Genomic DNA, 14,886 nt, shown 5'->3' on the forward strand with positions numbered 1-14,886 from the left:
TTCAAATTTCAATCAAAAGTACACTATATATATAAGATTTAATTTTTTTTATGTATATGTTATATGTTAGATTTTCTTAGTTATTCCTTAATTACTTTTTTACTTTTTCTAACCCCTCAATGAAAATTTGGTCTCCGCCGCTGTATTTAGCTAGTATTAAAAAACGACAGGAATAGAAGTATATATATATACGTGGAAGGTCAACTCCTACAATATTTTTCTAAAATAAAAGCTGTGATGAGTACTTATTTTAAATAAATTCTCTGACGTATAAAAGTTTCATAAATTTATCAGATTTTAATCTGTATTAATCTTGAAAATGTTGCTTTGATTTTTTGAATTAGTAACATAATGTTATTTATAAATATTTTTGGAAATGAATAAAATATATAGAGTGGTAAATTTAAATCTCATAATATGGGACAGTCGAGTAGTTGGGGAGCCATAAGCTCTATTAATACCTTGGTATTAAAGTGGCAATATCACTTTGCTCCAAAGTATATAATATTCTGATAAAGAATATCAGAACATTTTATAATATAACACTACACTTGGCAGTTTCACATTTATTCTAAATTTTTGTACATTGTGACAGGTTAATCAGAAAAGCCCAATTTCAATTTATATAACAGTCATTTTTATTGATAATGAAAAGTAGAGTAGAATATTCCTACTTTATCCAGGTGACATGTATCAAAATATACAGGCAGTCCTAGTTGTTATACAACTGCAGCAATTGCTAAATAATGAAGAGTTTTTAGCGAGGAATCTATGGCACTCTAAACTCTCTCTCTTACGCGATACTGAAAGTGTATCTACGAAAACTCTTTCAACTTGTCCTGTTTTTGGATAAGTATTGCGTTTAAGTTAGTTAACAAGATGAGAGTCTGAAAATTAAAATAAGAACTATCAAGTGATTCTAATGCTTCTACTTATATAGAGTCCAGTACGCTAGTATACAACAACAACAACAACAACAACAATAACAATAACCCAATGTAATCTCACAAGTGGGGCCTGGGGAGGGTAGTATGTACGCAAACCTTACCCCTACCTTGGAGGGTAAAGAGACGGTTTTCGGCAGACTCTCGGCTCAACAACAACAAACTCAGCGTAATCTCACAAGTGATGTTTGAGGAGGGTAATATGTACGCAGACCTTACCCCTACCCTGGAGGATAGAGATGTTGTTTTTGATAGACTCTCGGCTCAAGAAGATGAAAAGAGACAGTAGAATCTAGTACGCTACTATATATACTTAAAATTCTCATGACAATATCGGGAGTACCCATCTTATGTGAATATAAATGATGAATGCATGTGTTAAAAGAAACTTCCAAAGTTACTCTATTTAAAGGTTCACAAGAAGATTAACACATATGAATGTAATATACAGTTTAGGCTAAACAATAAGTTGATGCATCCATTAACAGGTGGAGTAAATATTGAGAGAATTCATCTGCTTGAAGTAAAGCCAAATTGAAAATGCATGTTATTAATCAGTTTCTATTGAGCTGCTGTAATTTTGATCTTTGTGTATTTACCATTCAATATCATACAGCATGGCGTTTGCTAATCAGTTTCGTCCAACTCTAACAACCTAAAAGGGCAGCCGGTGCATTAAGCTCCCACTCTACAAAATGCTGTTTTCACGGCTCGAACCTGTGCCACCAATTGAAAAATCACAAATTGGACCACCACGACTCTGTCGAAGTTGTGATGTTAGAAGCCAGTTAGGACCACTATAAACCGAAATGGTATCGTTCATTGATGAGAACAATTGCCCCTCGTGAAATCCCAGTTTGGGATAGCAAGGCCTATTATCCACCGCAGTAATTGGTGTGCAACTTTCTCTCCATTCTACACTTTTAGTAGTACTCCTCAAATCAATGAAACCCAAACATCCATTATCATCTACTACACAAATGGAGTTGCTCTCCTTTATAATTATCACATCTCTAAACTTCCGTAGTTGTTGACTAACGGGATACTGGTTTCTTTGCTCCCAAGCAGAACCACTCCACGACCAAACCAATGCCTTCTCCAGAAGCGCGGATCCATGATTTAAACTCTATGGATTCAACTTTTAAAATTTTTAGCATTGAACCTATTATATTTTTAAAGTTATGGGTTCATCTCTACTATTTTTGTAATTTTAATAATTTTTTGGGTTCAGTTGAACCCGCGGAGTATATGCTACATCCGCCCCGGGCCTTCTCCCTTATATCGAACAAGCCGATGCAACAGTTTTGATTCAACGGATAAAAACTAGCAATCATCAAACAGTTGGTATCATACCATTGCAGCTTGCTATCATTACCAAGAATTCGCTTACCTACAACGATGTTTATTAGCTTCCCCGTGACGTGGTCCCAAACACCAATCCTATACTCATTATTGCTACTGCTTTTACAATTGGAGGATAACTTGTAATAAAAACATAGTGTACCTGCTGTGTAATCCTTCAATTGATTTGTAACCTGGTGTTTATACCTCAGCTTTCCTGTAGATACGTTGAATAACCCTATGCTTCCACTAGCTAATTTTCTATCAAAACTAGCCACAATATTTTCAGAATCAACCCAACAAACATCATTCACCTTATGGTAATCAAGATTGATTGTGGGGTGCTCTTCAAGCATCCAATCGTACACGCGAACCACGCTACCCTGAGCCACACAACACCAGCCACTCGGGCTAGCTCGAATGGCCTGAGTAGTGCCCACATCATCCCCTACTGACTGGCCTGTTATAGACTGTGCCAACCGAAGCCTATTGCCATCAAATGGAGCGCACTCAGCTGACCGAACATGATCCAAAAGGCCATAATATAGAGCCTCTCTGTATAGGAACTTCTTATCGATCTTCGGAGGAATATAAAGCTTACCTGTTCTGAGTAAGTTAAGAATGACGGCAAAATAATCAGGATCTCTATCAATGAAGTGTTCATTGGTTGTGGCATTAGAATGCAGGTTCCAATTCTCATCAAACATGGCTCCAAAGAATGAATTCCTACCAGCACCTGCTAAGGTTGTGGCCGTAGTTTCAAAGATTCTGCCACCAACATTGAATTTCACCCTGTCTTTCTGGCTTTCCATGTCGGGCTCGCAAGTATTCAAAGAACAAAGTTAGGAACAGTGGCGGAGGCACAAGCCAACCTACGGGTTTGGCCTAAACAATTGTTTTTGTTCAAATAGTGTATTTGGTGTTTTGGATTCTTGAAATATGTATAAAGTATTAAATCTAGAACCCAATCATTAATACGTGGTTCCAAAATACAAAACTCATAAGTCTGTCTCTGGTCAGGAAAGAATAACGATGAGATGCTTTTATAGGTGTGATTTTGTATGAATCTAAAGAATTTTCTTTTACTATTACAAGTAGGATTCTGCAAAAAGAACTTAAACCCTTAATTTATTTTACCTATTCCAAGTAGTTTTCTGAAAAAGAACTTGAAAAGGAGTAGAAAGTAGAAACATTCCTAAAATAGAACAATTTTCTGAATTCCTATAAACAAATCACTTGCCATAACTATTTATTGGCTGTGCCATATTACGATAATTATTTACTTTGGTAGTGCCCTTTCAGAAATCTTAGGCTTTCTAGCTACCAAATATTATATTTGGCATAATTGCTTATTGACAGTGAAGCATATACAGAGTAAGGTTTACACATGAATTTAATTTCCATACAAAGAAAGTGTAAAAAAATATTTATACAATTAAATTATCATTATCAAAATTAATTATTTATAAGATAATTACAAGCAACTGATAAATTTTTCTTATAATAATGCTGCATTTGCGTGCAACTTGACTAATATATCGGATACCTATTAATTAGTATCTCGCAATAGCACCGGTCAAGAATAACTCTACCACTGAAATCGAACTATATAGCAAAATCCTATAATAGATGGACAAGGTGTCTCCCAAACATCAAAAACATATTCTTTCCTATGAAGAGCAAAAACCAAAATAAAACTACTTAGAGAATCATATAATTGGCTGCGCACAATAGACCCTTGTGCTCCGGTCTTTTCCCTGACCTCGCGCATAGCGGGAGCTTAGTGCACTATATAATTGATGGACGAGGGGTCTTCCAGACATCAATAACATCTTTTTCCTTATGAAGAGCAAAAAGGCGGTCGCCACCAATTGAAAAATCACAAATTGGACTACCATGACTCTGTCGATGCTGTGATGTTAGAACCCAGTTAGAACCACAATATACTGAAATTCTATCGTTCATTGATGAGAATATTTGTCCCTCGTGAAATGCCAATGTGGGATTATAAGCCCTAGACCTTGGTGTGCAACTTTCTCTCCATTCTACAGTTGTAGCACTACTTCTCAAATCAATGAAACACAAACACTCGTTCGCATCCACTATACATATGAAGCTCCTCTCCTCTATTGCTATTGCATCGCTAAACGTTCTCTTATCATCAGACCATGACCAAAACACATTGTTTTCCCTAAAATCCAACAAGATGATACAATCATCCTCTGGATTAGCGACCATCAAACAGTTGGTACCATGTAACCATTGCAGCTTTCAACTCGCTTTCATTTGTAACTTGAAATTTATGCCTCAACTCCCCTGTGGATGCATTGAATAACCCCATGCCTCCACTAGCTAGTTTTTTATCAGAGCTAACCACAATATTTTCGGAATCAACCCAACAAACATCATTCACCCGATGGTAATCAACATTGATTGTAGGGTGCTCGTCTAGCATCCACGTGAACCACACTACCATGAGCCACAGAACACCAGCCACTAGGGGATGCTCGAATGGCTCGATTGACCTCACCATCCCTAGCTGGCCAGCCTGTTACTGACTGCACGAATCGAAGCCTATTTCCATCAAATGGACCACACTTAGCTGACCGGATATGATCCAAAAGGCCATAATATAGAGCCTCTCTGTATAGGAGCTTTTTATCGATCTTGGGAGGAATATAAAGTTCCCTTGTTCTGAGTAGGTCAAGAAGGACAGCAAAATAATCAGGATTTCTATCAATGAAGTGTTCATTGGTTGCCGTGTCAGATTGCAGGTTCCAATTCTCATCAAACATGGCTCCAAAGAATGAATTCTTGCCCGCACTGCCTAAGGTTGTGGCCGTAGGTTCAAAGATTCTGCCACCAACATTGAGTTTCACCCTGTCTTTCTGGCTTTCCATTATTCAAAAATGCTGTTGTACTCTGAAATTCAAACCAGTACTGATGTAAGAGATATGTTTAGAAACAAATTCTGGCTCAATATTAGTCACAACTCACAACTAACACAAGCATTATTATACATGTGACTTATACTAATGTAATTTCTTCAAGTTGATAGTGGATGTAAAGAAACAACTGATGTAACCAATTGTACAACTATATGGTCAAAACCTCAAAAATAAATTTGCTATCTATGATCCTTTTGAGTTTCTTTAGGCCTTTTTCATGATTGGCTAAAGTATCTCCTTTTTACCAATATGTTGTACAATATTAGTTGCAGTATAAAACTATGAATAAAAATGGCAGCTCAGTGCACAAGGCATCATGTAGACAACTTATCCTAATGCAGACATTAGTTGCTACTTCTACGGTTCGAACCCGTGACCTATAATTGCAGTATGAATATTGATCCTAAAATCAGTTCTTTAAAGTTACCTATTTAATTCTCTTCTCTCGCAATTGTTTTTTCGGATATTGGAACGTTAGGAAGCTTGAAAATTGAGCAAAAGATGTGAGTTTAGGCATGAAGAAAGCATAATAAAGCAAACACAAAAAGAAGAGCATATAAATATTATGGGATGACAAAATAGTACAAAAAATACATACCGGACTAAGAAGTATTCAAGAAACAGGAATAACAATCTGGATTTGGATTCACGACAATTGAATACTTTTGCCCTAATTATATATTGGTGATACCATTCTAATAATTTTTGCTTTAAGTATTGGAGCTACTAATAATTGTTGAGTTTATCCTATTAAGAAGTCTCCTAATCCAAGTATATCACCTGCTTTAGAGCACTGTAATATATATCGCTTTTAAGGATAAAAACTTACCCGAACTGTAATTATATATATTTTTTCATTTTAGATCAAACGTTAGAGGTATTATTATTACTAATTAATAGTCTAAATTTAAGCTAAGGAAAAACAAATTCTTTTTTTATGGGGCGCATTTTGCCTTCTAGCAATCAAATCAATAAGGATATTAAGTAGAGGTAAAAATTATACGGGGCACCTTATTTGGTCGCCCCCATTTAACCTATACCCATATTTTTAAAATTATTTAACTTATATCATAATTTTAATAACTTCAGATGCATGCTCTTCTTCCTCCTGGCCTACGCGCTCCTTTCTTCCTCCTATTCTTGTCTATCATATTAACTTTTCAACCACTACTTTAATATATTCACTAATAAAATATGAAGTCAAATTAACAACTTAACCTATATTTGATCAAATATTGTCATAAAATAACAAAACATAGTATTGTTATTGTTCTCTATTTGAATTCAGAAACCCTGTCAACAGAAGGTAAAACGTGGGCTTCTGCAAATTTTACCATCCTTTATTTTGCAAGCTCGAGATACAAATCCAAATGCATCGAGAGCGCAACAGATACTTTCTAGTTCATCTTGTTATGTGTTTATCTCATACTGAATATACAGAAATTCCAAATCCAGTATGAAGAACACGAAGAATTCCCCATGAGGTAAAGCCCGATGTGATGCCAAACCAGCTCTTAGTTACACTGAAAAGTTAATTCGTCCTGAAGTTTGCACTACAAATTGAAGAACTTCAGACTAATTTGTTTGAAGTTTGCACTATGAAGTGAGGAAAAACTGAAATTTGCCCTTGCACTATGAACTGAAGTTCCTGAAGTTTGCACTACAAATTGAAGAGCTTTAGAAGTTTGCACTATGAAGTGAGGGGAAACTAAAGTTTGCCCTTGCACTATGAACCGAAGTTCCTGAAGTTTGCACTACAAATTGAAGAACTTCAGACTAATTTGTCTGAAGTTTGCACTATGAAGTGAGGGGAAACTGAAGTTTGCCCTTGAACTATGAACTGAAGTTCCTGAAATTTGCACTACAAATTAAAGAACTTCAGATTAATTTGTCTGAAGTTTGCACTATGACGTGAGGGGAAACTAAAGTTTTTCCTTGCACTATGAACTGAAGTTTGCGTGATTGCCTTTGCAAGTCAGGCAAAACTATTTGAAGTTTTGCTTTGATAAGGCTACACTTTAGACAAAAAATTCTGAAGTTGAACTTTAGACGTAAATTTTTGTTACTTCAGGCCCGTATGCCTGAAGTTACCCGAAAAGTGGGTACGCTTGCAATTATTTTTGTAAAGTGGGTATAGGTTAAAATATGACCCAAAAATTAGGTATAGATGCAAATCTCCCTAAGTAGAGCAATTGGTTATGCCTTTTCTACCATAATTAGAATGAGGTAAATATTAATTATTTGATTTGAGTTTAAGTTTTATCGGTGATATTGTATAGATTTTTTAAATCGGGTTTTAGTTAACGTAAAATAATAGGCAATTATTCATAATATTTATTTTGCATGTTATTTAAAATTTATAGTATTATATTGTTAAATTCATCATTACATAATAACGGTATATTGCATACTCTTTGTCAAAATATAACTAATACTCTCTCCCTTTCAATTTATGTGAACTCATTTGAATGGGCACTTAGTTTAAGAAAATATAGAAGACTTTTAAATTTGTGGTGTAAAATGAGGCATATATATTTTGTTTGGCTATAAATCATTGCATAAAGGTAAATTGTTTCCAAATAAGGAAATAGGTCATTCTTTTTGGCACGGATTAAAAAGAAAATACGTTCACATAAATTGAAACGGAGAGAGTAATTGATTTCGCTTTATTTTTATGGTGCAAACAAAACGCCACCCTACATGGTCGTTTGCGTGTTACTTTACTAATCCATCGGATACCGGTTAGTAGCTCGCAATAGCACATATCACGAAAAACTCTACCATCAAGTTTAGAGAGATGAAAAGAATTCACCTAGTAACGTTTTTACTCATATTTGATAAATAAATACACTAAATATTTACTGCTAAAACATCTTTGGAGGCACATTTACACCAGAGGGCGAAAAAGTGAAGACAAGCAAGTTTAAAAGCTGATGCATTGGACCATCTCTTCTTCCCTTCAGAGCATTAGCAGCTTTCAACTAAGAGATTAGTAGGCATTGTGAGAATCATAAGAATATAGTCAAATGATGATTAAAGAAAATAGTTATTAAACTTCAAGTTTTCAGTTTTACAATCAGTATTCTCGATCCACTAACTCGAACAACCTTAAACAGCCTCTCTGCCTTCTTGAACGTAGGGGTAAGGTCTGCGTACATACTACCTTTCCCAGACCCCACTTGTGGGATTACACTGAGTCTTCTGTTACGTTGTTGTTGTCAACTCGAACAACCTATTAGGAAACGAAATCAAACTATATATGGAAAATCATATAATGGACATACGGGGGGTCTCCCATACATCAAAAACATCTTCTTCCCTATGAAGAACAAAAAGACGATCACCACCAATTGAAAAATCACAAATTGGACCACCAGGACTCCGTTGAAGCTGTGACGTTTCAATCCAGTTAGAACCACAATAAACTGAAATGGTATCGTTCATCGATGAGAGTAATTGCCCCTCGTGAAATGCCAGTTTGGGAAAGCAACCCCCAGTCCTTGACGATGTACACCTTTCTCTCCAGCCTACACTTTTAGTAGTGTCCCTCAAATCAATGAAGCCCAAACACTTTTTCGCATCTACTACACAAATAGAGTTATTCTCCTCTATCACTATAGCATCAGTAATGGATTTCTGGTTCATCTCCTTGGCATTAGACCATGACCAAACCACGGCGTTTTCCCTAAAATCCAACAAGCGGATATCAATACGCGGAAAGGAACTAGCGACAACCATCAAACAGTTGGTACCATATAACCATTGCAACCTTCCAGTATATTCGCTGGAGAAATATGGTTGCTTAGCATATTCCAGTGAGAAGAAATTTATATGTTTTCCTGTGACTTGGTCCCAAACAACAATCCCACGCTCAATGCTATTTCTTTTACAACTCGAGAACAACTTGTAATCTGAGTTAAAACTTAGTTCAGTTGCTGAATAATCATTCAATCTGTTTTCATCTGAAACTTGAAATTTACACCTCAACTCCCCTGTGTATGCGTTGAATAACTCTATGGCTCCATTGGCTAACTTTCTATCAGAGCTAGCCACAATATTTTCAGAATCAACCCAACAGACGTCATTCACCCGATGGTAATCAAGATTGATTGTAGGTTGCTCATCTAACATCCAATCGTACACCTTAACCATACTACCAAATTCGAGTGGTAATACCACACAGCAACCACTACTTGGGCTAGCCCGGATAGCACCGTACTTCCCTATTGACCAGCCTTTTATGGACCGTGCAACCCGAAGCTTATTGCCATCAAATAAATCCCATTTAGCAGACTTAACATGATCCAAAATGCCATAATACAGGGCCTCTCGATACAGGAGTCTTTCGTTGATCTTTGGAGGAATATAAAGCTCTCCTGTTCTGAGTAGGTCAAGAAGGACAGCAAAATAATCAGGATTTCTATCAATGAAGTGTTCATTGGTTGCGGCATCAGAATGCAGGTTCCAGTTCTCATCAAACATGGCTCCAAAGAATGAATTCTTGCCCGCACTGCCTAAGGTTGTGGCCGTAGTTTCAAAGATTCTGCCACCAACATTGAGTTTCACCCTGTCTTTCTGGCTTTCCATTATTCAAAGATATTGATGTACTCTGAATTTCAAACCAATACTGATGTAAGAGATGTGTTTAGAAACAAATTCTGGCTCAATATCAGTCACAACTAACATCAACATTATTATACATGTGACTTATACTAATGTAATTTCTTCAAGTTGATAGTAGATGTAAAGAAACAACTGATGTAACCAATTGTACAACTATATGGTCAAAACCTCAAAAATGAATTTGCTGATCCTTTTGAATTTCTTTTGACCTTTTTCATGATTGGCTAAAATATCTCCTTTTTACCAATATGTTGTACAATATTAGTTGCAGTGTGAATAAAAAGGGAAGCTCGGTGCACAAGTCATGCCGCGTTCATGCAGGATCCGAGGAAGGGCCGCATACAATCTATTCTAATGCTTTCATGATTGGCTAAAATATCTCCTTTTGTTTTTGTTACCAATATGTTGTACAATATTAGTTGCAGTATGAATAAAAAGGGAAGCTCGGTGCACAAGGCCTGCCGCGTTCATGCAGGGTCCGAGGAAGTGCCGCACACAGTCTATTCTAATGCTTTCATGATTGGCTAAAATATCTCCTTTTTTTTGTTACCAATATGTTGTACAATATTAGTTGCAGTATGAATAAAAAGGGAAGCTCGGTGCACAAGGCATGCCGCGTTCATGCAGGGTCCGAGGAAGGGCCGCACACAGTCTATCTAATGCAAGTATTAGTGTCTGCTTCCACAACTCGAACACGTATTGATCCTAAAATCAGTTCTTTAAAATTCCCTTTTTAATTCTCTTCTCTCACAATTGTTTTTCGGATATTGGAACATTCAGAAGCTTGAAAATTGAACAAAATAAACTTAGTTTATGCTGCATTCTTGAGACTTCCAAGCAAGATAATTCGACGTCAGAAGTATTGAGTTTAGGCATGAAGAAAGTCATAATAAAACAAACACAGAAAGAACAACATATATATGTTATGGGATGACAAAATAGTACAAAAAAATACATACCGGACTCAGAAGTACTCAAGAAACAAGAATAGCAATCTGGAGTTTGATTCACGACTATTGAAATGCTTTTTGCCCTAACTATTTATTGATGATGCCATTCTAATAACTTTTGCCTTAAGTATTGGAGCTACTAATAATTGTTGAGTTTACCCTGTTAAGAAGTCTCCTAATCCAAGTATATCACCTGCTTTAAAGCACGGTAATATATATCACTTTTACGGGTAAAACTTACTCGCACGGTAATTATATACTATATTTTTTATTTTAGCGGTGTTATTATTATTATTTTTATTGTTATTATTATTATTATTATTATTATTATTATTATCTATCTATATATCTATTTATATTCTATATCTATCTATCTATCTATCTATCTATCTATCTATCTATCTATCTATATCTTCTATATGTTATTATAAAAACACAAATAATTTATGTTAAATGTTGAACGACTAAAATATCTGTGAAATATTGATCGACTTTTATACCCTTAAGTATTTATATAATTTAAGGATCTAATTGTAAATTATCAAATGATGGAATTCTTTTTCAATTTAAACTACACATACACCGACCCTACAAACTTGATCCTATTTGGATTAGAAAAGCACGTCCATAATTTTCTTTTAAAAAAAATTATTGTTCCTAATTACAACAAATACGTAATTTTGTGGGAGAATATGAGATTCCTAGTTGGAGAGCTTTCTTTCTTTCTTATTTACATTAGGAATTTTAAGAACTTTTTTTTACCTTTTTGTTGTGTAAGGAACTTCATATAAATTTCATTCATTCCTGGAAAGTGATTTGTTTTTATTTGAGTATTAAGAATTGTTTTACAAATACTAATATTTTTCCTTCAAATAAAATGTCATGATTCCTTCTTGAATAGGTATTTTTTCCTTTCACGATAGAATATTTGGAAAGTTCTTCGATACCTTTTATTTATTTTGTTAGGAACTTACGGAATGTAAAATTCACGTGCTTTTTAACTAGAGATTGAATTGATCAGGATTGGAGTTAAATTATTTTCTAGCGGTAACAATATAATTTTCTTTTGAATATTTGTATAGTTAAGAATTTATATTTTATTAAATATGACTTTTGTAATAATTGAAATAGGACAACGTGCAACAACAAAAAAATGCCAACAGAAGGTATGAATAACTAAATACCCTTTCTATTTTTGGTTTCTTTGTTACTAATATATCTTGAGTAAATATGATTTTCATGTATCTGAATCGTTAAGGCTTAATTAAATCAAAGAAAATATTGAATCAGAAAAATAATCTTAAGTATTGTTGTATTCTTTAAGTGATTTTACAACTTTAATTGCATAATTGTATAATTCCATAATATTTAGTTCTATTTTGTCCTTTCATTGTGCTAAAACATTATTAATTTGGATTGTATATTATATCTTTTTTGTTCTAAGGATACAAATTATTAAATTTTGTACACATTAAATTTCGTATATATTCCGTTGCAATTAATTTTAGAATATTATGCAATTGAAAGTTTATTAATTTTTGTATGCATTTCATAATATTTGACATAAGATATTCGTGCATCGCACGAACGTAGAGACTAGTACTATATTTAAAGCACAAAGGCTCTTAGCTAAAAGTTGTTCGCCTTTTTTACCCTTTAAACATAGAGTTTACACCGGATAAAATAGTCATTTAATGATTTTTCCTAATATTTAAGACATTAAAAACAACTAAAATCGTAATTACTAAATCCTTCCTTATTTGAACTATGTAAAAAAAAGTCCTACAATTTAGGACTTTAAAATCAATTAAAATTTTAATTTATAAAATTCTTTCCTTATTTAAAGTATGTTATCACAAACTATATTTACGAATCCTCATATTAAGACTTTGAAGTCAATTAAGATAATTATTCAAAAGAAGCTTTATCTATCGTATATTTGTATTATTCAATATTAGGAATACAGTTATATTCCTTAACAAAATAATATCTTGACATACAATATTCTAGAGCAAAAATTAAGATAAAAAAAAGTCATACGAAATCTAAAAGGACTTACATAATCTGAAAGTATTACTACTCAATCTTTTTTTAAGAACTTTTTTTGTTCTATAATTATGCAAATACTAGATAAATTTATATATATCTATATTTATTTTTATATTTATCTCTCTCTCGCTCATTGCGAAATTCATAAGTACATTTTTGGTTGGACAAAATAGTAGATACAAATACAGTTTAATTTTTACAAAAAACAAAGCTGTCATATGACAAAAAATAAAAAAGAAGAAGAGAATAAGTGGAAACTCCTTCAATAACTATATCCCTAACAAAGACCTATTGTCGTTGGTTTAAAAAAGGAAAATAAATTAGTTAATATCCCTATTAAGGAAATTCAAAATTGTTGTTGTAACGACCTGATCGGTCGTTTTGAGCTCTAGCGCGTCGTTCGGCGGTTTGAGGCCTTGAGTAGCTTCACTTCATATTTTATGACTTGTACCCGTGGTCGAAATTGAATCTAGGGAAGTTCGGAGTTGATTCGGAAGGAAAATTCTAAATTTCGAAGCTTTAAGTTGGAAGAATTGACTAAGGTTTGATGTTTGAGTAAACGACCTCGGAATTGGGATTTGAAGGTTTCAATAGGTTCGTATGATGATTTCAGACTTGGGCGTATGTTCGGGTTGAGTATCGGGTGGTCCGGGAGCATTTCATCACTTATTATAGAAAGTTGGCATTTTGGAAGTTCTAGAATTTCATAAGTATGGTTTGAGGTGGATTTTGATGCTATCGATATCCGTTTGGAGTTTCGAGCCTTGGAATAGGTTCGTATCATGACTAGTGACTTGTGCGTAAAGTTTGGCGTCATTCCGGAATGTGTAAGTGTAATTCGGACGCGTTCGACGAAGTTTGAAGATTTGAAAAGTTGGAAGAAAGGTTTTGGCTGTTGATTCGTAGTTTTGATGTTGTTTAACGTGGTTCGAGGCTTCAACTAAGTCCGTATCGTATTTTGGGATGTGTTGGTATGTTTGGATGGGGCCTCGGGTGCGAATCGGATTGGAAACAGATCGAGTTTGGACTTGGGAGAAATTATGAGGCAGCTAGGATCTGGTGCAATCTCAGCTGCGGAAAAAGGACCGCAAATGCGACTCCGCAGAAGCGGCCAGACTAGCGCATAAGAGGATATTTATGGGGAAAGTTGAGACCGCAGATGCGGTCGAGTTTCCGCAGAAGCGGAACTGCACCTGCGGATGAGGTGTCGCATAAGCGCTGGAGGGGCCGCAGATGCGGTAGGTGACCTGGCCTGGGTTCTCGCAGGTGCTAGATTGAAGCCGCAGAATTGGCTTTCACAAAAGCAACCAGGGGACCCCAGATGCGAAAATGTCGCTGGGCAGAGCTATTTGAAGAACGAGATTTGGCTCTTCTTCATTCAATTTCACTTGGGTTGGCCGAATTTTGGGAGCCATTTTGAGGGGATTTTCATCAACCAACACAAGGTAAGTGCTTCCCACCTATTACAAGTGAAATACATGGTTTATATATGAATTTAAATATGGAAATTAGTAGAAATTCAGGATTTTGGTAGAAAACCTAGAATTTGATATTTTTGGATTTTGGCCACGAAATTGGACATGGAATTGGGAATCAATCATATATTTGGGTTCGTAATGTTATGGGTTTATCTTCGAATATTTTCGGAATTCGGGCACGTGGGCTAGAGGGTCGACTTTATTGACCTTTCGAGCGGAGTTGAGAATTGTTATAAATTGATTTATTATGAGTATTAGAGTATATATTTATGGATTTTCATATTAATTGACTAGTTTTGGAGCGGCGTGCATCGGATTGAGGTGTTAGAGTGGCGTTGGAGCCGGTTAAGGAACTTCGGAGCGAGGTAAGTCTCGTGTCTAACTCTGTGAGGGGGAAATTACCCCTAGGTGATGTATTTGATATGTGCTACTTGTTGCGGGGGCTACGTACGCATGAGGTGACGAGAGTCCGTACTTAGCTAAACTCATGTTATTGTCCGGGTAGACTTAGGTTCACACCAATCTATAATTGTACTATAGGGGTTATCTTTGC

At 35.1% G+C, this 14,886-nt stretch overlaps 2 protein-coding genes and 1 pseudogene across 2 annotated transcripts; all 3 read right to left on the reverse strand.

Annotated features, from left to right (window-relative positions):
• Positions 1-1,632: 1,632 nt before the first annotated feature.
• On the reverse strand, positions 1,633-3,097 carry LOC104084788 (BTB/POZ domain-containing protein At4g30940-like). The gene is made up of 2 exons (XM_009588738.4): positions 2,213-3,097; positions 1,633-2,037 (listed from the first exon to the last, which is right to left on the reverse strand). Exons 1-2 carry the CDS (start codon positions 3,095-3,097, stop codon positions 1,633-1,635), a joined length of 1,290 nt encoding a protein of 429 aa, XP_009587033.1.
• A 976-nt stretch (positions 3,098-4,073) lies between these two features.
• Positions 4,074-5,204, reverse strand: LOC104084785 (BTB/POZ domain-containing protein At4g30940-like; annotated as a pseudogene).
• A 3,149-nt stretch (positions 5,205-8,353) lies between these two features.
• Positions 8,354-9,820, reverse strand: LOC104084786 (BTB/POZ domain-containing protein At4g30940-like). The gene has a single exon (XM_018766886.3). It carries the CDS (start codon positions 9,818-9,820, stop codon positions 8,501-8,503), a length of 1,320 nt encoding a protein of 439 aa, XP_018622402.1. The 3' UTR covers positions 8,354-8,500.
• Between the last annotated feature and the right edge of the window lie 5,066 nt (positions 9,821-14,886).

This window comes from Nicotiana tomentosiformis, chromosome 6 (assembly GCF_000390325.3).
Source record: "Nicotiana tomentosiformis chromosome 6, ASM39032v3, whole genome shotgun sequence".
Classification (NCBI taxonomy): Eukaryota; Viridiplantae; Streptophyta; class Magnoliopsida; order Solanales; family Solanaceae; genus Nicotiana; species Nicotiana tomentosiformis.